At 30.5% G+C, this 26,563-nt stretch overlaps 1 protein-coding gene and 1 long non-coding RNA gene across 2 annotated transcripts; one reads left to right on the top strand and one right to left on the bottom strand.

Moving 5' to 3' along the window:
• The first annotated feature begins 6,631 nt into the window (after positions 1–6,631).
• LOC132746206 (uncharacterized) lies at positions 6,632–7,811 on the top strand. The gene is made up of 2 exons (XR_009627961.1): positions 6,632–6,732; positions 7,476–7,811. It is a non-coding gene; the product is annotated as an uncharacterized LOC132746206 (long non-coding RNA).
• Positions 7,812–12,875: 5,064 nt separating this feature from the next.
• Positions 12,876–14,471, bottom strand: LOC132746207 (glycosyltransferase family 92 protein F13G3.3-like). The gene is made up of 2 exons (XM_060735280.1): positions 13,707–14,471; positions 12,876–12,899 (listed from the first exon to the last, which is right to left on the bottom strand). The coding sequence occupies exons 1-2, from the start codon at positions 14,469–14,471 to the stop codon at positions 12,876–12,878; spliced, it is 789 nt and encodes a 262-aa protein (XP_060591263.1).
• Between the last annotated feature and the right edge of the window lie 12,092 nt (positions 14,472–26,563).

The following is a 26,563-nucleotide window of genomic DNA, read 5'->3' as shown; positions in this document are numbered from 1 at the left end:
TAGCTAACATGCGACAACACATTATTTTAGCTCAAAGGGTATGTACTAGTTTTATAAACATTAAGAAATATTTATAATTAAAACATGTGAATGAGTCAAAATTATATACAAGATTAATAATTTAATGTTTATCTCCTTTTCTTGATTTTCAATATTATGTTTATGAAATATAACGTTTAAAAATCTATGGAATTTGATTACAGGAAAGTTTGATAAACGCTTAGTTGTGAAATTGCTAACTTTTTACATTTAAGGAGAGGGACACGTACAAAACATGTTTAAGAAGAAGTGCTGATGAAGATGAATACTTTCATTTTAACCTTTGATTTTTGTCAAACGTGAGTTTGCCACATCACGCAAGACAAATGGGACCGTTGTATTTCTAACATTGCGAAAAGTACAGATTTTTGGTTTCCGTATAAGACGGTATCCCTAAACAACTGAATTTTTTGATTGATGAAAACGAGACAGTAGGAGAGGATGGATCCAAAACACATGGGCCCTGATGCAGTTATTTCCATGGTTGATTGGCACTACAGGAACATTGTGTTAGAGCAAGAAAGTTTTCAATCCATGCTGATAATTGTCCAGGTAAATTATACACATTTCATTCTGTTTAAAGGCACATTTATACTTCGGAAATCAATATTTTATTTTAATTGTTTAGAAAATATAAAAACGTATTTAATAATTCTAATTTATATATTTAGAGGCATGTGGAATGTTGAACAACTGAAAAAATAGTGCAAAGTGTACAGAACGTAAATGTGTTGTAAAAGTAGAAAAATGTTAAAGTGTAGTATTTTGACTTCCATGCAAATAACTAATTCTAATAGAGCAAAATAAGTTAAAGAAAGTTAACCTTTATAGCAAATGAGTTTTTTGTAGAAAATGGAACTTGATGCCGACAAAATGTTTTTTGAGAAATAAAATAGATAGCATATATGAGGCATAATATGGGCCTTTAAGTATGTAACAGTACTGAAATAACTAACTTCTCTTAGTATCGTTACAACTTTATAATGGATATTTTTGGTTTATAAAGATCTTATTTTATATACAAGCGTTAGTTTGCATTTGATTAAATCTACATAAAAATATAGTTAATTAATCTGCGCGATGATAGATTTGTTTTATTGTTATAAATGAAAAATACCCCGATACTACTGTTATATTCATTCTCGCTTTTCAGGGCAGAACAAAAATAAGTATGTGCTTGCTTATTTTATTAGAGTAATGACTGGTCAGAATGAAGTAATAGAATACTTAATCTGCGCGATGATAGATTTGTTTTATTGTTATAAATGAAAAATACCCCGATACTACTGTTATATTCATTCTCGCTTTTCAGGGCAGAACAAAATAAGTATGTGCTTGCTTATTTTATGTGGAGAGTAATGACTGGTCAGCATGAAGTAATAGAATACTTAATGCAAATTCCAATGTAAGTTGATAATATTCTTTACACGCTAGTGATTATATGTGGTGCACCGTTTTTAAAAATATCATTTAATTTTGATTTACACAATAAAAAGAAATAGGAACAGATTACGATACATTATCAGGCTGAAAATCGCTTTTACGGTACGCAGTTTGTTATTAAATTGCGATTCATGATGACACATGATAGCCTGCGGAAAGCGGTTTTTTTATAAATAAAGACACGTGCTATGTTTCTCTTAATCGAGACATCACGATAATACCGCTAAGGCAATCTTTCAGAAAATATAAAACAGACATTTTGCTTGATATGTTTATGTATTTCGGAATGTTAAAACATTCATTGTTAGTTTTTACTCAAAATGCTTTGTGTCTAAATGACATGCAAGAAATTGTTGTTTCTTCCTGGCAAAGATTTTTTTAGTATGAAAACAATGTGCAGCAATTTATAACTTTACATTAGCATGCTAAAATTTTCAGCCTTGTTATATTGAAACAGGACACGCCCGGTGTTTAGTAGATTCCGGCTTCGCCACGTTAAGCGAATATATAGACGAACAGATGTAGAGACGCTTGGACAGCTTGAAAATGTTGTAAACAAATCATCAAAAACAAATGTTGCTGTCCGTTTTCACATTGGGCATGGAGAAATTGGAAGTCGGGGTTTTTAGAGGGAAAAAATTTTTTAAAACCGTGAAAAAAGGAAAAAGGGAGTTAAACAGGATGGGAACATTTCAGAAACTGCTTTTTAAAAAAAATAATAATTAATAATAATGAAATAAACATCCCTCATTTAAAACCCTCCCCTCAAATCATCATAATCTAATAAAAAATATCCTTTTAATAAAAATTGTTTTTAGTAATTTATGTTTTGAAATAATAATAAAAAAATTTTTATTTATAAGGGAAAAATTAATTAGGATAAGGTTTTTGTAAAAATGAAATAAAAAAAAAAAATGGAAATTTTAAAAAGTTTTTACCCTTTTATAAATTAAAAATTAAAAATTGTGGAAAAACTTAAAGGGAAAAGAGATGAATTTTAAGGGTTTTTAAAATTTTAGGAAAAATCAGGACTTTTCCCGGGTTTTCCCGCAAGACGAACCAGGTATTGTTACCCCGTGCGAATTTCATCTGATGAATCAAAATCAGGAAAAAGATTTTGTATTTTAAAGCGTCAGTCTTCGCGTTTTGAAGCGGCTGTAAGACCAGAACCAATTCAACCAAGTGGGCTTTAGTCAACGGCGGCAAACCTACCTGAACAACTCCGTACGTCCATACGTCAGGCCAGCGTACAGAGACGAGTTTTGCGGTGTACACATTTGAAGCAAATGTTTAAAATAGAGAAATAAAAAAATATTGATTGATAAAACTTAATTCTTTTTTGTGTCAAAGATTCTTATATCCGTTTCATGTTTTAACAGACAGCTCCATTAAATTAACATTTCGAAATATGTTACTCAGAAAAATATATTTTGGTCATGATAATAACATCATATAAAATGTACCACTACAATAACATTTACTTATTCATTATTTCAAGTTAATGGGGCCTAATATGTTTTTCCCTCGCCAAAAAATAGTATAATCATTTGAACAAACCTAATGCAAGAAAAGCGGGAAACGATGACGTGATAAATGGGAAACATTGACGTCAATTTAGCGACGACAACAACAACGCCAAGAAGTTTCAACATGACGTTGTGAAATAAGTCATATTGAAAAAAATAATAATCTCTTTTGCATATGAATTATATCGACGGAAAGCATATTTCATGAGCTTTAATTTGATGTGAAAATCTCAAAATCGATAAAAATGTCATTAAGACCCCAAATCGCATGACTGTGCCCATATATATATTTTTTTTTTTTTTTGGTAAGGTGTTCTAGACACGCTCAATTGCTATACTACTAAGAACTTGAGCAAAGGAAAAAGTAATGAAAACTGTCAACAAAACAAAACAGTAATCCAAACTGGGAATTGAACCCAGGCCTTCTGTCACAAAGTAACAGCTGTTCTACCACTAAACTATCTGGATGCAAACTTGTCTGTTGTAACAGTTATCAATTACATTTTTTCTGGATCAACATAAATTTATTGGAAAAACAATTGCCTATTTTTACAAATCATTATTATTAACTAATTCTGAAATGTTTATCATTACTTGTACTTCAAGAAACACATGTTTTTGGATTGAAATTTACTTACAGTTTTCCCTGAAGGTATCTACACCCGAAATACCAGCAACTGTAATCTCTCCAATCAACTGTAGAACCTAAAAGTTCACATAAGATTGAAGTAAATCATAGTTTAATTGTTTTAAATCAATTTATCCCTTGAAACAAAATATAAAGAAAAATAATTAGGATTTTTCAGAAATAAATTTACATGATGTACAAAATTAATGTACTTTTGACACAAGTTGAAAACACATAGAATATATAACTTATTTTTTGCAAGTGAAATTGGGATAAAGACAGGTTTGTTTCAGATGCATGCTATTTGGTTACCTTTTCTTCCAAACTGTCTGGATTAGCTTGAGGTGGCCCTCCTCCAGCCTTAGTGGCAAACAGCCGATGCTCTCTCTCCTATTTTTTAATAGCCATTTTAAGGTCGGACCATTTTTTTTTAATTTCATTTATGGTTCTGGTACAGGAACTCTGGCTGTTAACACTGAATTGACAGAAAAAAATATTTAAGATAACAATAGACAATGTTGAATGCAGGCCTCATTTTTTTCGTCCTGGAATTTTTGTAATGATGTTAAGTTCTTTTACATTTGTATATTTATATGACATTTAACCTTATCACTTATTTCCATAAATTTCAACTACACATTGTACCTGTAGAAATTACTAGAAAGTAACATTCTGTGGACTTTTACTACATATATAGGAAATAAACTTGTCAACAACTCCCAGCATTAAATTACTATTTGTTTACATGTTTAGTTTCTTCCGTAGGTTAAACCGAAATACCATATCCGTTCTGTGTATTCATACTATTGTGTTCGAGGTCCTTATCCAAAGACTGATGGAAAGGGCCGAGTAGTTGCGATTGTGGACATTTCCCACCCTCCCCCCTTTTTTTTTGTGTTGTATAAAAATAGAATTTTAAATTAAAGCAAAAACAAAGCAAAGCATTATATTTTGCTTGTATCTTTTATTTTTTTATCACTTTTCTTTTCTGTTATTTGATTTTTTTTATTACAATTTGATTAAGAAATAGATAGGGCTGTTTTTGATAGACAATTTTTTATCAATATATATCGATGGACAAATATCGACGATAACTCGATGTATTGACTTTAACAGTAGATACAATGAAAAACATTTTAACATATATTTTAAATTGGGATCATAGTGTTTCATTACAAATACTACAAACGTAAAGTGAAAAATAGACTATTGCTATATGCTGATGACTCTGGAATACTTGTTTCTGGAAAAAAATTATCTGAGGTGGAAATTTCTGTATCTGAAGATTTGTCCTCAGTAAGTCAATGGTTAATTGATAATAAGTTATCGTTGCACTTAGGTAAAACTGAGTCCATTGTGTTTGGGTCTAAACAGAAACTCAGGTCACATTCCAAATTAAACATAAATTGTAATGGCACTGCAATAGAAGCATCCACATCCATCAAATATCTTGGGGTAACTATTGATCAGTACCTGTCCTTTGGTTACATGGCAGACACAGTAATTCAGAAGGCTAACGCCAGGTTAAAGTTCCTTTACCGTAAGAAAGATTTCCGTACACAGCATACCAAAAAACTGCTTGTCAATTCATTAATTCAGTGCCACTTTGACTATGCCCGCTGTGTCTGGTAAAATGGTTTAACTCAGGTCTTGAAAAATAAATTACAGACAACACAAAATAAAATGATGAGATTTGTTCTAAACCTTGATTCCAGAGTTCATATTGGCCCTTCCCATTCTAAATCCCTTAATTGGTTACCAGTTTGTAAAAGAGTTGAACAAATCATGTTATGTCACGTTTTTAAGGTTAAAAACCAAATGGCCCCAGGGTACTTAAGTGATTATTTTGTTTCTCAGGAATCTATGCATTCTTATTGCACCAGACTGAGAAAAAAAGGAGGGTATTGTCTTCCTAAGGTTAAAGGTTCCGGGTCAAAGTCTTTCAGTTTTATTGGTGCTAAACTATGGAACAGTCTTCCAACCTGCATAACTGAAATTAAGAAATTTCATCGTTTTAAGGTAGCCATCAAAAGTCACTTTTTAAGTAGCATCTAAGTGTCTTTCTTAAAATTTCTTGCAAGAAAATTTTATGTTTTCATTACTTTAGTGAATTATTTTTCGGCTCAGGTTTACTGTTTCATTTTTTGATATTTGTTTTAAATTTTTTATTAAGACTTTAAAAACTTTATCTTTTTTTGATTAGTGTAATCTATGGCATGTTCTTGCCTTACATACTCATAACAACTGTGATATTTTAATGTAATCCTTTCTTACTATGCACATACTTATTTCTTAATGTGATAATGACTTTTTATTTACAATACCTTACATCTTAAATTGTGATGATTTTAAATGATATCCTTCATTAATGTGATTTATCTTATAATTTGTGATATTTTTTTTCCTTTATGAAATACCTCTCTATGTCATGCCACCAAATGCTAAGGACCACAATGGAAATAAGAGCTTGCTCTTTTTTGTGTTATCCTTGGTTTTGGGAACATGTCATGGTTTACATAATATAGTATTTATTCATTTATTTATTTATTTATTTATTTATTTGTAATTGTTTTAATCTATATTGTGTTTGTTTATGTCACAAAGTGAAAGTACGTTTGTAAAATCTTGCATTATATTTTCACGCCGAACCTCATTTTTACTCTATATTCATTGATGTGAGATTGCATCATCTTTTGTTCAATTTAGAGTTTTCGGGTGAAATTATTATTTAGAGTATTTTTATGGTTTGCATAAATTTCCATGTCTCAATTTAAACATCTTGCCGTTTATTTCACAAAAATCCTTTCAGTAATAAGAAAGTTACATTTTTGTTTTATGAACCAGATATATGTATTAAGTCTGTATATGAAGGACGGGCCTTTATTTTACATAACTATTTTTCCCGCCGTCCCAGCTTTATTTCGGGCAAATCGATTTTTCATGTTTTGCAGGATCCGTTTTCCCGCTAAGTACTCAGTAGTTTGCTATACAATGACTAAATTTTAAGTGATATATTGCAATGCACTGGACGTTATACAGGTCACTATGACGGTGACAGACAAATTATATGTGTCATAAAATTACAGCTTGTACAAGGTAAATTTAATTTTCTAGTGATTTTGTTTCATCAATTTTTGCTATTTCGTAAACTACTATTTTCTGTTAGAATTATAGTTTTATTTGATTCAGGTTTAGTTACTTGGCAGTAATTTATTGTTTTCTAAATTTTCTAAATTTTTGCAGATTAAATTTTAAAAGCTCTTTTTATTCTAGTGTTTCGCTATTGCAAATTTATACCGAGACATGTTAATTGATGTATGTTAATTGAAGTTTTAATTATATTGTAATTGTATAGGAGCCATGAATATTTTATAGATATATATATATATCTATTCATAAATAATTTATTATGGTTCTACCGTATTTGTGTAACTTTATGTAAAATGCTGCAGTATCGTAATGATTTGTTTCAATCAATTTAATTTACGTTATCATCTTACTTCATTTCATTTATCATCAGTTTTTGTTATAAGTAAATACAACGTATCAAAACTAACGTATCTCTAGAGAAGGATCTTCAGTGGCATGATTTTGGAAGACGTTTATTTATTGGTGGTTATTATGTGGCGTATATTTGAATATATTTGCAACGCAGTATTATGCGGATGTGATTGAATTTTGTTCCACGGAATATATGGTGTACTATAGTGGACAGTTTGTTTATTCAAAGAAGCACGTTATTTTATTGGAAACCGACAAAGGTCGAGTCTTTTCCAAGGGACTTTATTATACCCTTATGTTTGATTACCATGGAACTTACCATGTTTTATACTTTGTAGCTTCTTATTTGAGGACACACCCGAAGATGACACGGGCCCTCCACACGTATGTCCATGGCTAAAGGGTGACGCATGCCCTTGTTCAGGATCCTATCAACTGTGCCAACACTGTAGGAAGTACAGTTACGCTTGATAAGATTTTATACAAGACGCCCGCCATTGTGACGAATTTTGTTCAACAACGCCACCACTTTATTGAAACATCATGACAGAAACTTTACGGGAGAAATAGACTGAGATACGTTGATAGTGTTTGTTTGCGCAGTGATTTTTCATATATAATCATTTTTCATTTATAAATATTCGTTTCTTGTAAATAAATTTGTATATATTTTCTGTTCTGAGTTGTTGGTTGTTTTAGATAGCAATTGTGGTCGGCCTGGTATCCCATCGTAGTCCCTATTGTGACAGTTTATCATGTAACATGTTTACCTTTATGCCGAACTAAATCTATCTATCTATCTATCTATCTATCTATCTATCTATCTATTGGCCCCCGGGTCAACTCGTCCCTATTCCAACTCAGCCCATAATTATATATTACTGGTAATGATTACTTTTTAAATGTTTTCATCATAACATTCATTGTTTAACATTTTCACAGTAATAGACCTCTACTCAAGGATATTTAAAAGTTTTATTGACGAAAGTACCAATTTGTATGGAGTTGTAGAGAAAGGAAGAGTTTACAATTTATATGCATGTTTTGTCTACTTCAGATGTTTTTATTAAAAAAATATCGTTAAAACAGCATTAGTCATATAAAAGAACATACACTCAAAACGTGTCAAATACAATAACATTTGTTGTCATAAATATTCAATCCAAACACTTTATGGATCAATATTTAACATACATGTATATTGTATCTTCTTAACAACAATACTTACATATGCACTGTCACCCTTTTCAATTCTGTTTGTAATTGATCGTACTTTTGAATACTTTTATAATAATTTACTCTTTAAATGTTATATTAACTAAACAATCTAAACAATCTTTATCCTAATATAAGTTTTTAAATGAGGGGGCCACAGGGCCGAGTTGACCCGTGCCGAGTTGGTATAGGGCCGAGTTTACCCTTTATCAACTGTTTGAAATTGTGTAGAAAATAAAATTAATATAGTTTATCAGTAGTTATGGACATATATATGTAACGTTTTATAGATTATTAGTAAGTCATTCCCGGTACCAGAGTCTTTCTATTTTAAAGACGCTGCCTGTACAAAGCACATAATTAAAAAATATATAGATGTTTGACACTCATACGATTTTATTTTTAATTATTTCATCCTAGATTTTTTTCCGTATTCTTTAATTAAAAATGGGCCAAATATAGTTCAATATACCAGACGTTACAGACTTGTTATAGTTTATGTCGATCAAGCCTGTTGCTTTGCCAAGAAGCACAAATATCAAGCGACGTCATATTTAAAAAAAATATAGGACGAGGCCAAATATAGATCTAGCATCTGCTTACTTTACTTTCGACGAACCTACATGACATAATTTACCTCTCCAAAATATCCTGCCAACAAGCTTCCTTCACATTGGCAGTCACTTTAACAGAAAATATGCTTTCTATTTCCGTGTGGTTATCAATATAACCTGTCAATAACGCCTCCACCTCCCCCTTTGACCAATTCTCCTTCCGTTTTTTCTCCGCGTTTTTCTCCATTTTGACTTTTTGACAGACGACTGTCAACATCCGGGAGCGCTTTTTTACCTCCTATTGAAAAGTCGGTTACCGTAAATTTTCAGAGTCGTAAAATTACGCTACGTTCTGTTTAGTGAAACGCAACTCACGTAAATTTACGTTTTGCTTAAGTCCAAATTTACGTAAATAGATACGCAAAACTTACGTTATGTTAGTGAAACGCTCGCCAGTTCATAACAGTGACATTTGACGGTATGTTATATACATTTTGTCCTTGATAGTGTGGTTACAAGAGAAAAAGTTAAGCTCACAAGACGGCAGGAGGTATTCGTATGACTAAATTTAAGTCGTAACTATGAAATTGATTCAAGGATTATTTATTATCTACGGTTCTCTTGAATTATTTCATTTTAAATAAGCTTCATCCTTCGTACAAGGCTCACTTCTCTTCTCTTCATTGAAGGGTTCGATGGCATATTTAAAGGTCCTTGTTATGATGTACACATCTGCGGATGTTTCCAAATCATTTTCATACTCAAAACCCTTCATTATTGTTTAGTTCCGCAGGTTGGGCGGGTTAAAAATAAACCATTGCCGTCCATGAATAGCCTAAATCAAACTGAGCCTGGCCTGAAACACTTGCTTTTTGCCGTTTTGGGGTGCTTTATACATTTTACAACACCACTGCGATAATTTGAAAAAAAAATGATGTTATTATTAATTATATGAGGACAAAGTTTTTTTTAAAAATTCCTTGGTTTGTACTCATCAAATTGGCACAATTAACTAGACTTGTTAATTGAATATGTTTTTTTTAACACGTGATAGGTCTTGAACTTTGTTAATTGCTTGTCAAAAATTCGAACTCTATATGAGGGATATACAGCAATCCATAAGCGATGGCAAACAAAAATCATAAAATATCAGAGAAATATTGAGACCAAAATGACCATGATGAAATGCAAATACATTTAAATTCAGTGTAAAATAGAAAGAAATAAAGACCGTTCAAAACGAATGAATTGAAAATGTTACAGGCAAGGTTTGACTGGGCCTGATTAGGGTCTGTTCATAAGTCCATAAGTCAAGAAAGAACAATTTTTGATTTCTGTCTGTTTTGTTTTTGTTTATTTTTTCTATTTAATTTTATTTATTTATTCATTATTATTATTTTCTTTTGAATTTTGTATAGTATTCTTCTTTTAAACAATCATTAATGACATCTGTAAGCATGATATTCATATACACAATTCAAGATCACGAGGTATAAATCATTACTGTAATTGTACAGGTTCATGTTGAACTCTTTTAACAGCGAAGCATTGTTATTTTAATAACGAATGTTATAGGAGATAAACTAACACGATAACGTATTCATTTACACACGAAATAAATCATGTAAAAGGTGAGAAAAGCAAACAATATAAATTATGTAAGGAATATCAAACAATACATGTCAATAGTAAAATACCAATGTTATCTTGGAAGATGCACTAACTTTGGCTTGCATTTGATTATGAATTTTCATCTTGGTGTCACCATCGTTAAAACAATTATCACTAAAGAATTGTTCCTAAATCAAATCAAACCTTCAAAGAAATAGAAATGTTTTAATAAATATTAGTTATCAGAATAGTTGCCAAATATAATTTATTCTACTTTTTATCGCGATATTTCTGCATTGAAACTGAATAGATAACTGCAGGTTTTATTTTATATTTTAACACATAACATGACAGGAATGTCTGTATTTTTTGCAAATTGTAAGTGCCCTGGGTGCATTGTAATAATTCTTTTCTTAACACTTTCATTTTTAAAATAATTCAGAGTGATTTAGTAAATAATAATACTAAAAAAGAGTAAACATAACAACTTTGTTAATTCTTTTTTATCATATGATTTATATATATTCAACAATATTTTTGTAAGGAAGGTGAACATCCAATTTTACTTTTCGTCATAGAAGTGTTATGTAGATATTTTTGTGATGGGGGACATTTATAGAGTGTCAAAAAAAACAAATAATCGCCGATTATTTAAATCATTATTGAGCTACATGCATTTTCGTGTTTATGGACATAATACAAATAAATTTGTCAAGGTCAAAAAATGTCTTTTACTTGCTTGTAGAGAGTCGGTCACTTAACCACGACATATTTGTTTGATCAAAAATTGATTTACCATTGACAATGGTATTAAGTCAGACCAGATTACATTTCAATTATGTCTGAGTAAGCTGCTCAAGTTTTGTAATCTGATAATGGAATTAATAAAACTTGAAAACATTGTTCGAATATCAAACAAGGTCAGATGAATTATACCGTATAATAATTATGTAATTTCTTATAGTAGGCTATTCCTTTATTCTTAAGTATGACAATGGCAAGAAGAGAGATCTGAGCGTATATGTAATTTATGTAAAGTTTCATTAGAAACAGAATACCATTTCGTAATGATATGTACGGCTTATGGACGCTTAAGATCAAAATACTTACTAAGCAAAGGTTTTGTCAAAATATTCATAAATTTAATATCTTAATGAGGTGTCAGGCTGAAAATATTATAGATAATTTGGCAAAGTTTGTGTTCCATGCCTCTGAAGAACGAAAAAGATAATAAAGTGTAAGAAAATAAATATGATAATGTACACCACTAGATAGTAACAAGAGTTTTGTGTAAACATAATGCTACTTGTATCATTATATCATTGTTTGTAAATATATTGATATGTATATGATGTTTTGAGGTAGTGTCAATAAATTCTTTGACATTGTCATATTCTTAAATAAGATATTATTCTTTTCAATATTTGTAAAAGAACAACGATTTCAAATATCATTTTCCCCGAATTTTACGATTAAATTGCTCAGAAGCATAAGTCATAACAAATGGTTCGTTTGCGATGAAAAATCATATATACAGGTGTATATATGTAAATGCGAGATTGAACATGACAGAGAAACAATACTTAAAGTGTAGACTTAAAATTAAAGACATGCACAGGAACAACAGGAAAAGGAAGACTCACTAGATGGATGCATGATGCACATATTAAAAAGACAGAATCAACATTTGATCACATAAAGTCTTTTAGTGTAACTTACTTGTAGCAAATGTTACCGGATTTAGCAAATCAAAATATAGCATTAAATTGAAAAATTAAAAATGAATTTGTGAATGCAAATGGAGATAAATGCACTTTCACTGAACTACTGAATTTAAATGCCTCTAGCCAATCAAGATGCAAGTTGAAGTTAGTGTTTGACTGCGTAAATGTATTTATTTATCATTGTATTTGTCATTTTTAATTAAATAGGAAAGAGATAAATGTTCAGCACTTGAGAAATGTAGTTTCGGGGGAGGCATATAATTGTATCTAGAAGCATTGGATAAGTTGGGCCATCTGTGTCACATGGGCACACTTTTAGTTTTGTCATATGTGTTAGTTATAAATATTTTTCACTTGATCATTCAAATAACAGATGTGCAGTTAGCAATTTTAGCCTTGATCCGTACTCCCTCTTGTTATGTCTGTTTTAAATTTCAGGTTTTATTCAAATTAAAGAAACATTAACAAAAAATGTTGATCTAGTTTAATTACATCCAGCAAGGTGACAATTTATTTAATAAACACAATCTTTCTTGAATAGCTGAAAATAATGATCACTTTACAAGCTATTGTAATTGAAGAAATTGTGAAAAATTCTGAAGGATTGAATTGACTATAAAAGCTACTCTCCTGCTCAAAACTGGTCTAAACCATCAAACTGTTATAACAGACATACAACAAATAACATAACATTGTGATGTTAAAGTGTTCGCGTTATTCGTGTTTTATTTATTTTCCGCAGTGTGCCTTTTCTTTATTAGGGTAAACTAGTGATAGTTCAACCGAGAAAAAAACTTGAATAGGCATCTTTATTCGGTGTTTCGATACGAATTATCAAAGACCAAAATCAAACGTAATAACGCTTGGGCTAAAACCGCTGTTAAATGACTGTATGGGTTAGTAGTCATTATATACAATACTTACCCTCTGTTCTTATTTGAGTGTTATGTTGAAAGAAATAATAAATAATCACATAGAGGGTTTTTATATTCATTTTTTTAGTTTTATTTTGGAAATGACTAAGCATGTCTTCTAATCTTGATCCAATTAGGTAAAACATTTCACAAAGTATCATTATACTTCATATCGCTCGATCTGAGCTTAAACGAACCATTTTGAATTAAAATGAATGTTTGTCTTTGAAGCGGCGTGAACATTCAAAAAATGAAGATAACAAAACTGTAAATAATGGGATAGAAATATGAAAAGAACAAAACAATTACATGATGAAATAAAATAGAAAATAAAACACAAAATATTCAATGAGAATTTTTGAACAATATTTCTTCTAGAAAACGTATAAGATTTCTACACTGTTTTAATTTTAGATATCTTAAAAGGAATTGTTAAAATATGACAGTCAGAGTCACAATTGACTAGTTCTTTCATTAAATATTTCTAAAATAACTTTGAATATATTTCTTTTGAGATACGCACTGTATTTCCTTGCACAAGAATGAAGTACCTTATTCGGTTCCTGTAAAGTGTAGAATGTACTTAACCTTCTGTAGTGATGCAATAACGCTACTTCTGGCTTAAAAGTGTATTCACCACCATTTTGAATCTCCCATGCATAATGGACACCCATGACAATTACTTCGCTAGTTTTGCCTATATACTTGGATCTCACATGACGTCGTAGAATTATATTGTCTCGTACGTTGTGGGAATCAATTGTCATTCCATGTTTACATAATTGTTGTTTAGAGCAGCTAAAAAACGAGCTTCGAACTAGGTACACGCTATATAGCGGAAGATCATCCATCATATCGGACCACGTGAAGTGCTCCGGTTTTTGTGGAATGATAAACTCATCTAAGTCGGTGGATGATAGATAGATACTTTTGCCCTTGTTTCTATAAAGGCAGTCATTTAGTGCAGCAAGCTGTCCATAATAATGCACATCATCCTCTAAATATTTTGGAATTTTCCAATTTATTAATTGTACAATTTCTTTGTGCTTGTAATATTCTAGAACACTTGATACATTTTGCGAAATACTGTTTATATAAAACATAAATCTTTCTACTCCGAGAAGCCAATTAAGTTCAATCCATTCTATAAGTTGTGTCGTATCATTGAACATTGAATGTAACGGTGAAACACACATACTAAACCTGAACTTAGGAAAATGTTGAGTAATTTTAACAACTGTAACTTCATGAGGAAGATGTAGTAATGATTTCTCGTAATAGAACGAAACTGCATCCGGAGCATCTCTCCCCGTCATATTGCATAGAATGAACATTGCGGTGTACCTGGGATAAATAAAGCACAGCGTGATATACATATTTATATATCATAACTACTGTGCCATGCCAGATTTTGGGAAATTCAATCTAAAATTTTGCGCTTTAAAAAAGAAACTTTATATTTTCTATAGATTGATTAAGATATTTATATGTTAATCTGAATCGTCTTTCTATCATTCCCATAATTTACTTCTATTGTTTTTGTAGAAATGCAAAGATGTTTTTTGCCATGGCAAATTGAAATTTGACCATACCAAATTGTTATCTTACCATGAGAAGTACCTTATCATTTAACCGTGACAACTATTGTTTTGTTAATTTGCCATGGCAATCTTTTTTAAAAAAAATGACAGGAATCGTAATGATTTTTAACATGCTTATAAGTAATTTGTTTTTAAATTTCGATTGTCTATGCCAGTCTTTTGCAAAACTTTGTAACGGCAATATATCATACATAGATTGTCATCATCAATATTATTAGGATCATCATCATTGCATATGTGATCGTCATCATCTTCATCATTACCATCATCATCATCATCACTTGTCTCTAACTGATGATTCAGAATTCACGTTGGAGTAATAGTTAATAACTTGTGCAGAAAGTTGTTATACTTTTTATCTAAAGAGGAATATCAGTTTTTTCTATATTCGTTGAAATCATAATCGTCATCAACACTATTGCAATAATCGTTAACATCATCAAATTTATTATAATAATCATCAACATCCCCAATTTCCCACAATCATCATAACAACATCATTATCTCAATTTACATCAAATACATCAACATCGTTATCATTACTGTACACGTTCCATTTCGTCATCATATTCTACTTAAATAGGGGCATAACAATTCTTTATCGTCCGATTAGATATAACCCATAATTGTTACAAGTATTATTATTTTACATTATCTCCTGGTCGAGTGTTCGTCTGCTATTATCATTCGTACGTGATCAGTTACGGTAGTGTATTCAGTTAGCTGCTGAGGGATCGTTGTTTTTGTTATATAAATACATTGTACTGCAATATACTCATTTTATTGCTTCTTATGCGCATGTACCAGTTAATCTACCAAGAGCACAGAACTCTCTATTGCTATGAATAGTAATGTAGTATAAAAAAAGTATCATTGTTTGGCATAAAGCTGGTCTGTTTTTCCCTAAAAATGATCCTTTATGGCAGAATGAATAGGCATCTTCGAATAAAGTATTTTGATTATGGAAAATAAATAACACACGTACCAAATCGTCTGTAAACTACAAGTGGGTATGCATACCATTTATAGCGTAATGGTGAGTGTACGATAAAAACTTAAAATAACTTTATAATTGTTAATCATTGTTTCTAATATTCTTCTTCACATTTATAATAAAAACCACACGTGTCTCACGTAAAGTACTATTAAGGCAATTTTTATATCATATATCAATGAATTTCTTTTTTGAACTATTTGTGAATGACCATTACAAAAGACAACTTTTCGTAAGGGCGTTGTTTCAAGGCGACAAAGAAAGCGACTGCTGAGACAGCCCTTGTAACGATAATAAGAATGGATTTTCGACACGGAAAAAACTGTTACTTATGTCCAAGTCGAATTGGACATAAAGTCCTTCCACAGTCTTAATGATATAGAATATGAGCTGATAAAGGCGAATAAAACTAATACATTCCAATTGCATAATGTCGGATATTAAGCCGCCTTTAAAATAAATACAATTTATAAACACTTTATTAATGTGAATCTGTTTAATCTCTTAACAAGGAATCCAACAATCTTTTTCAATTACTCATGATGATACTGTGATTATCGTTTTGTGACTATTGTACCAACTTGCCTAAATTCCATTATTACATGAATTGGTTTGTTACCTCTATTGCTGATTAGTGAATCGTAAACAAATATGCACTATTGTGTTTAAAAATATTTTCTTATAAATAAGTGAATATCAAGAACTGATTAGAATAATCTTTGTTTTTGTAACAATATTTAGACATTACGAACATATATTTACTATTCGTAAAATATAACAGTTTGTCCCGTTAATCACTCGGACATAATGTAATTCGCACCAATATTTCGAACTAAAATGTCTTGTTGATTGATTTTATAACATTTTACAAACGATTATTAAACATGACTGCTTTTTATGATAAAAATATAGATGAAAGCTGCGGACAGCCAGTGTCTGTCCCGCTGCCAAAAACGATCAGATGGACTATATAATAAAGAGGCACGTTCCTGTTATAAAAATGATTCAAAAGTTTAATCGAATCGTTTACTTTCATTTGCGACCAATCAAATGAAGAAAAACATAAGAATAATTATATATCAAACCAACCATCATGTTTTAACTGAATCATCGGTGAAAATGTAACTGACGATAATCATTTTCTATAGTAAATTACCCATAGCAAATTAAAGTGCCGTGGTAAATGTAAACTTTGTTCATATTTTAGAAAAAAGAACGATAGAAAAACGAAACACATCAACTTTTAAACCTATTAAATAATGTCAGAATTTCAGACGGATTGCATTTCTGTTAAAGCGCCTAAAATTTGGATTGAATTTGCCACAGATATACATACACCGGATTAGAAACTCCGAAAAATAAACAACTGTCCGATCTATACCCACAATCCTTTGCGCGCTTCGGTAATTATCGGATTTTCCCGCTAGTCTCCGATTTTCGCGCTCTCGTTAAACTTCGGCGATATCCGTTAATCAATGTTTACATTGCCGTTGTATTGTAAATTACGATAAAAAATCAACAATTAAAGAATAAAATGTTAATTATGATAAATATTTTTTGTTGTTTTGTAATTCCCCTTTAAAATCAAGTCCATATTTCAAGTTTTTTTTAATCTCAGGGTTATAACCAATTGTTTATTCTTTGAGGCGATAATTGCGCTATATTACTGTTTGATTTGATTGTATTATTTTTTTTTAATTGCGATGTTTTTCACAATGAAGGGCACACTCTTAGATCAAGCCGATTTGATAATGCTTAAATAAGCTCTAATTACCTACATGTATATATATGTAGAAATGAATGCAGCATTTATTTAATGTTACACGTGCGTCATTAATTATAAAGATGTTTACCAGTTAGCAGTAGAACATAGCAATTAACATATTCCCACCTTTTTTGAGTAATAATGCCTTCAATAAATCGTCTAAAACTTTTCTGTAGGCTCATTTTCAAATTCAAATGTGTTAATGTTCATGTAACTATGGCTTCTTTAAAAACCAAAAAATCAAATTCAGATTTTCTATCTTGGGATGATTTAAATTTGTCAGAGCTGTTTGATGGGGAATATACTGATTATTATTTAGATGACAGTGATTCAGAGTTTGAATCCGAAAAATCAGAGAAAAGTGAAATTAAATAAGCTATGTCAGTGATAGGTTATGTGTGCCCACATTGTAGTAAAACTTTGAAAACGATATCTGGATTTCGTGGTCACAGTGTAAGAGATCAATTTTAATTTTACCTTTATTTTTTATCAATTCATCAACGAACATCAAAGAATAGTTACAACCTCATTCATGATGTAGTTTGTTCAGTCCCTCTTACTTTTTTTTTTATATGATAACACAATATTAATTTGTGATAAGAAATATAATGATATGCTTATAAATAATAATAGCCAGATACAGACTTGCATTTCCCCCATGTTTGTGGATGAAGGAAAGACTAATTACAACCATATTCAATATTTAATCTCAGTGATAAGAAATACAACATCAAACTAAGATTATTAACTAGAAAGTCTGTGTTGCGGATACCAAAAATGTCTTTATTTTTTGTGATAAAAAACATATTCATTTGTTTGAACTTTATATGATCACTTAACAAATATGTGTTTGTATAAGTGTAAAATGTATGACAAAAAACTACTGTTTACATCAACAAAATGTTTCTGTTTGCCTCTATCACAGACTTATACATTATTTATTTTAAACAAGTGGTTCTCTTTGGTAATGAACAGTACTCATGGTCATAATTGCCAATGGCTTGCACAGCTCTCTGCTGTCCTGCCTTTCTCTTGGCACGGAACCATCCTTTTTTTCGTGGCATCTGTAAATATTGAAATGCAAAATACATATTATTATAAATAGAAGAAAATTCTAAGCACACGTGAACAATGTAAACAGTAAATATAAAAAATACTACAATATTAACTCCATGAATGTACACAGGATATAACATATTTCAAAGTCAATAGTATTAGACATTATTTCCTGTCATAATGACACTTCCTGTGTTTGGTATGTATTGTATAAATATACAAGCATAAAGATCAACAAGGTAAAGGTAACGTTCACAAGACACAACCTCCAACACACCCAAGTAGGGCACCCAGAAGAAGAACTCATTTTTTTTTGATTGCCAAAAAAAACAAAAACATCAACGTTTTTTAAATTTCTTAAACATAAATTGTTGTTAATAATTAAGCATTTTAATAATTTTAAGAGCTCCACGTTCAAAAAATGACGAGGAAAATAAATTATGGCCATGAACAGATAATACCTTATAATTGTCCGAAAAAAAAACATGTCCGAAAATACTGTATTAAACTCTGTTCAGACTAGAAAATACGCTTCAAAAAACTCGAAAAAACTCACATCAAAACAAAAAACGAAGTTAAACAAACATCATATTTCATTTAAAAAATCCTTAATCCATAAGAAAATGCAAGAATTATTCGTATTGATCTAACAGTTAAAGATCCTTAACAAATTAAAATTGACCGCTCTCGCAGGATTGTCAATATACCGCTGTACGGCACAGTATTTTTCCAACAAGATTTTCTCCTAAAAAATACTAAATTCCTTCAAAACAAGCTAACATGACTTATCCAAACTTTCTTTACAATCAATTTCTACCCACCTTTAACTTCATCGTTAACTATTGCTTCATATATCAGACGAAAAAGAATCCGCTTTTATCGTCCGTGTATCGCCGTGAAATCAATATGGCGGTATCACGACTACTTTTTCCCAGGATGCATCAAATCTCGGAAAATCCCGCGACATATGATAACTTACGAGAAACGATTTGCATCTATGTTGAATTTAACTGTGTGACGTCACAAGTTGCTTCTCCAGTCTATTCAACTCCATGAATTTGCCAAAAACTGGTATGTCAAAAAGAAATCGGCAGTCATTATTGGCATATCATTAACAAATATATAGCAATTGGTATGCATACTTATTAGATACACGTATAAGTCTAGTCAATAACATTCATTGATGAATAGTTTCAGTTTCACAAATAGCCTAACTTTCTTAACCCAAGAGATGTGTCGTTCATTTTCTAGGTGTCTCATATTTTGTAAATGATGTCATTTCATGAAAAAAATATTTGGTGAGCTGTTTTAAAAATATTTCTTTTCACATAGATCTCATCAATATAAATTTTCCATGACTTTGCTCGTAAGTAAATTTGTACAGCCTTTTTAAAGGCTCGCTTAAATAGCAAAGACAAAAATGAATAAAGCTGCTGCTTGTTACAAAATCATTGCATGAAATATGTTTAAAAAAATCTTTAAAAGTTTTTGCTTTCTTTCTTTTTTTACCTCTTCCTGTGATGTTCGGGTATACGTTTAATTTTTCCATCGGTGAATAGAAATGTATTAGTATGTTTATAATGAAGGATACACCGCACATTGGAGTGGTTTCTCAGTCTTGTTATACCAATCACTCGCAAAATGTATGGCCTAAAGGATTGAGAAAAATAAATATCTAGAGAAAAGTAAACACACGGAAGCATTACAAAAAGCTAAATTACATGAAAGTTGCATGCATACTCGGTTTGATGGAGTATGTACATGAGGGATACTGTAAACGTTCACAAGACCTGCACCGCCGGTTTTAGTTATACTAAATTTAAAACACTTAAAACAGCGAAAATCAATATTGATCCCGGAGGACCTGAAAATAACATAACAAAGCCGAAGTAAAGTACGGGAAACTATTGATTGATTTTTGTGTGTGTATATATAGTATATATACATATGTCATATTACGATAAAATAAAGATAATTTATCACAGATATATCTATCACATTGTTTGTAACACCATTATTAAGTGAAAAATAATAACTTAGCATTCATAATTATATCAAAGATCTTGTTGACTTCAAGACAATATGTACGACACAGGATAACCCATGAAAGTTCAGTATTAAATAGAGAACGTATTTCCAGTGGGGTCCTATGATGGAAACAAATATATTTTTTTGAGAACTTGCATTCAAGTCAATACTTAAAGATGATATATTCGACTGATGTTATATTTCTAATATCAAATTATATCAATTTCTATTGCTCATTATGTTAATTACATTTATCACAAATTACAGGAATAATGACTAGTTATCACACCAATTAAAGATATCTATCTATTTATATCACAAAACCAATCCCAAGATACATTTATATAAAACATATAATATTGATTAAAACAATTATCTTTAAATAAATAAAAAATAAAATAAGCTTGTTCAAATTGTTTCACGTTTTTGCTTAGTTGTGCTTTTACTTTCTTTTTAAAGTTATAAAAGTTACTTTCCTTTTTAATATGAAATGGGAACATGTTCAAATCCCTAATACCTTGGTAAAAAAAGTGCTTTTGTGAAACTATTAACATGGGGTATATGAAAGTTGCCTACACTGATTCTACTTTTATAACAATGATTATCAGATTTAAAGAAAAGTTATCATACATATTAGATGGACAGTTTTATTAAATAGTTTATGTTCATGATTGAGTCTTAATTGTATGACTCTCTTTTCTATATTAAGCTACCAAACACTAATAAAATCGATAACTTTCAATGAATTTCTAGAGGAATAACCATGAATATAACGAACAACTTTGTTCTGTGCTACTTGAAGTTTATGTTTTAGTATTTTAGTAAGGGCAATTTACCAAGATGAGCTGGCATAGTCAAAGTGATACTGTATTAAAGAGTTACATTAAAGTTTTCTTAGCTCCATATTCAAACTGTTGCCTTTGTCTGTACAAAAGTTTTAATCGACAGTTTACTTCGTGTACTATATCATCAACAATATAAGTAGCTGAGAGATTATTGTCCAAGATTGAACCGAGAAACTTTACTGATGGCTGAGATTGTATGGTGTGATTATTACAGTGTTTTTTAAACTGCTCAATTTTTGACAATTTCCTCTTAGTACTAAAAACAATACCAAGATGTAATTATAGCTTATTATCAACAAGCCATTAACTACAATTTTCTAGTTCCTGACACAAAACATTACAAATTACATCTGTATCTTTATGTGAAAAAAAGGCACTATCATCTGCATAAAGAATAAGCTTACATTGTTTTGCTAATAATAATACTTATATCATTGACATAACATATAAACAATAGAGGATCTATTAAACTTCCCTGAGGAACACCACATGTAATATTCATAGCTTCAGACATAATATTATTTACATTTACAATTTGACAACGACCAGTTAAGTAAGTTTGAAACCATTCTACTGACTCCACACCCATATTTTGTAACTTTCTACACAAAATGTCATGGTCAATAGTGTCAAACGCCTTTTGCAAATCTAACATAATCATAACGGTGAGCAGTCCTTTGGAAGTTTGACTTTTTACATGGTCAGTGAGATGGTTTCAAGTATTCCTCACTTGAATACTGTTGAATCACCCTTAGGATATGTGGCCTGCATTTAAACTCTGTCCTTTGACGTCTTATCTGTGATATGCAGGCTTCAAATCATCTGATCCCCATTCAAAATTCCATTTTGTTTAGTTCCGCCCATTGTTTTCTCGTTTAGGGCACAAGCTTTATATTACTTGGGGACCATACGCCGCTTTTCATGGAAAGGCACTACTGTGTCACATTCAAAGCTCCATGATTACCGCCGTTTGAAAACATCTGCGGATGTTTCTAAATTCAAAATTTTACCATTTCATGTTTAAATGTTGAATTCTGCTTAAGCCGGTGCTAGGGGGCGTAGACGGTAGTTTGCACCTTACAGTACCTTCCATGTACAGGTTCAGTCAAACCGAGCCTGCAACATTTTCAATTTTGCCGTGTTGGGCTTTCTTTTCTCTCTATTTTAGGCAGGAGTCAGCAGAATAATTACATCTAAAACCATTCTGTAATTCATATAAAAGTCCCTGCTTAACTCAAAAAAATTCTAACTGATTATTTACAGTTCTTTCTAAGATATTTGAAACAATAGAAAAAATACTGACAGGACTATAGTTGGATACATCAGATCTGTTATTCCTTTTCAATAATGGTTTGACTTTAGCACATTTCAATTCATTTGGAACTAATTTAGCTGTAATTGAATTATTCGCTAAAAAGATAATATGTATCTTTAAAAATTTACAAAGCTCTGTATATATATATATATATATATATATATATATATATATATATATATATATATATATATATATATATATATATATATATATATATATATATATATATATTCTTCTCTAACAGTATGTAAATGAAACTTATTTGAATCTTTCTTTCTGTTCTTATAAAGTTTTTAAAAAAAAAAGTCTGAGTCTTCAAGAAAAAAGGTTGAATGGATTTTGCAATTTATCCACCAAAACAGAAGTAACAGTAGTAAAGAACTGATTAAAATGACAAACAATTTTCGTTGGTTCAAAACAATTTTCTATCATCTATGTTACGTAAACTATTTGATGAAGATTTGGTTTTTGTTACTGTAATCAAGGTCTTTTAATTGAGACTACATTTTCTTTGGATTATATTTATTTTCTTGTAATTGATGTGAGATGTATCCAGACTTAGCTTTTTTATCTGTCTCTGTATTAAGTTTCTATAAAGATAGTATTTATTATACATATCTTTCTGATTATGTTTTCTAAATTCATGTAAAGTAAGAATATCTCATATTAATAAATTCTAATATGTTAGAGTCTATCCAAGGTTCACTCCTTTCTTTAAGTCTTACTTCTTTTACAGGAGCAAGATAAAAACATTTCTTTAAAAAAATAGCCATGACTCATCAACAGATTTGGCCGTAAGATACTCGACAAGTCAGAAAGTTTAAGATTATGTATAAAAATTTCAGCAGAGAAGTTTTTCATTGATCTTATAACAATATATTTGTGTTTATTAAAATGCTGCTTTGTGATTTTCTTGTACAGTGTACAGGTAGGTGGTCACTAAGACCAATAGGTAAAGTACCAGACTGGAAAACCTTATCAAAATGACTTCATAATATGTGATCTATTTACGTTTTTATATTTTATGTAATACTAGTATGATCTTTTATAATCTGTGTTAAATTAAAGATTTAGAACACAATCATATTTTGTAAATAAAGAAGATGTTTTCTCCAACCAATCAATATTTAGATTCCCATAAGAAAAAAATTCAATGTTCGATCTTTTTTTAGACAAAACTGTTTCAAACATATCTAAAAGGTCAACGTAAGATTGTTTTGGAGGTCTTTAACATGAATTTATTAACATTGGTTAAGTTTTAGGAAGTAGTAAGTCAGCCCAAACAATTTCCAAGTGTTCAGTTTCGAGGTCTGGTCTCTCGGTGAATGCCAAATCTTCATGTATGTAGAGACACCCCCCCCCCCCCCCTCCAGAACGATTCCGCTTTTTCCTTTTTTCACATTGTAGCCCTGTATTCCTCGTTGTCTGTTACACTGTTATCAAGCCATGACTCTGTTAAAGCTATTGAAGAAAATTTAAACTGTGTTGCTATTTGCCTAATTTCCGACATGTTTGGTAAAAGAGAGCACATATTAAAATGGATAAAATGAAGACCTTTACGTTCAAAACAATTTATATTTTCCCAAGAATCTATGAACTATGAAGTCATGTTTCAAATTACGCTGTTATGAAATGCATACATCATTAACTCAAACAAAGACAATTTGAATAATCTATACGGACGATACGGAATTCCTTATATCATTAACGAAGAGATAAATGTATAGGATATGTAAAATACGGAATGTTTTGGGGCCATATATTATTCTAAAATGGACAAAAACAAAATCCGTAAACAAAACAGATAATGTTTGGTTTTGAGTCTGTTCATAGACTGTATTGGCAATAGCAAGCTACCGTTTACATCCAGAAGCGGTGGTAGAATTCAACATCTAAACAAAAAACTGCTGATTTTCTTATTAAAGAAACATCAGAACATGTGTTCATTTTCACGGAACCTTCAATGTGACAGTTTTGTTTTATTCCATAACAAGCGACGTAAGGTTCATGTCCATAAGGAAAGATAATGTGTGTACCTTAAATGACATTTACGTTCATCTCTACCTATGACAATGTATCTACCCGTTTCTTTAAAAACAAGAACAGAACACATAGCTTTAAGGAAGATAAACGGTTTTTTTAATAAGACAGAATCCAGTTCAGCAGGTACATAATTTTCAATTTTTGATTATATGGTGGCCGTCATTTAATCGTCATTTTATAAGATGCTGCGGGCAACATTTAAATCTACCGGATTTTATTTCAAAATTGTATACAATTTTGCGACTCACTGAAACTCTCTAGTTTTTCTGTCACACATCTTTTGTCATAAAAATCTGGAACTAAAGTGATCCCTCGGAAGCATTAATCACAACAAAATTACATTAAAATTGCAGACACGGTTTGATTGAGTCTGTACATGAGGGAAAATGAATAAATGCAACATCCCTCACGCCCCCTAGCACTGGCTTGAGCGGTTATCGGTTCTCAACACTTCATAATGCTGGCATCAATGACCCCGAAAGACCAGAAAATATAACAACACTGAAGTGTGTAAGGAAATCTAACATTTTCTGTTTACATTGTAGCTTAAATAGAGAGTAATAAAGAATCCCTAAAGAAAGTCTAAAACGACAAAATTGTTAATTTTGAAGGCTTTGTTTGATTTAGCCTGTCAATGTACGATAATGGAAAGTGTAAGTTACCGTCTAGCACCAGCTTTAACATAAATCAACATTTTACATAAACTGGTAAAATTTGGAATTTTGAATCAGCCGAGATGTGTTCAAAAGGCGGTTATCATTGAACCTTAAATGTGACACGTTAGTATCATTCCACTTAAAGCGGCATTTGGTCCCCAAGCAAAAGAATGCCTGTCTAGTATTATGAAGATGGTAAACATGCCTTATAAATCAATGTTCTTTTGATAAGATCGCACGAAACATAATAAATATCATAATTATGGTGTTAGAATAAATAACTCAGTAAACTCGCTTTATTTGTAGCGTACTTGAATATTTTTTTGTAATTTTACTGTATAATTTTGCTTTTTTATATTGTATTATATTAATAAAAGAAAACCTTTTCAATTTGTACAATATTTATTTTTTTCAGGATGCCATTTTCGTTTTCTTTCTATTTTTTTTATAAATTATAATAAAAAAAATAGATATTAATCTTAGTATTTACGTGTTTACTGTTTATCATTATGCAATATGATATAATGCGATTATGTATATGATCTGATTCACATAAATGTACATGATTTGATTGATATATACATTATATTTGAATTATTTATAAACGGGGGAAACTCGATTAAAATACTTTTAAATGGAAACATGCTAAATGTATCAACTTTCTCTTGATAAGACTGCACTAAAAATTAAAGAATATATGGTGAGAATAAATAGCTCAGTTAACACGCTCTATTTGGAGCGTACTTATGTTTTTAATTTTGTTGTATAATTTTGCTTTTATATCATGTTAAACAAATTATTACATACTTGAAATATGTTCATGTAATAACAGCAACAGCAACAAAAACAGCACAAAAAAAAACAAAACAACTACAACCAAAACAACAACAACAACAACAACAAAATAATTATTATGAAGATAATAGTAATAATAATAATGATCTTTTTTTTTTTTGGTACCTGTATTACTTCAAATACTCCAAGTGTGAACTGAAGGTTACTAATTCTAGTTCCCATTCACAAACCTGTATGAAACATATTATATAACTTTGAAAGAAAATATATAGTAGGTCCGAGAATAACTTTATTTGGGTTGAATCTA

This window comes from Ruditapes philippinarum, unplaced genomic scaffold (assembly GCF_026571515.1).
Source record: "Ruditapes philippinarum isolate M1 unplaced genomic scaffold, ASM2657151v2 ctg9412_1_1_1_1, whole genome shotgun sequence".
Classification (NCBI taxonomy): domain Eukaryota; kingdom Metazoa; phylum Mollusca; class Bivalvia; order Venerida; family Veneridae; genus Ruditapes; species Ruditapes philippinarum.
This window is presented reverse-complemented; position numbering and strand designations above follow the sequence as displayed.

What these genes read in the sequence shown, in the direction of transcription:
- LOC132746207 (XM_060735280.1), bottom strand. Translation starts at nt 14,471, where the DNA reads ATGACGGGGAGAGATGCTCCGGATGCAGTTTCGTTCTATTACGAGAAA. An exon ending in CTTTACAGGAACCGAATAAG is followed by an intron (nt 12,900 to 13,706) that starts GTACTTCATTCT and finishes CTGTTATAACAG; the next exon opens with TTTGATGGTTTAGACCAGTT.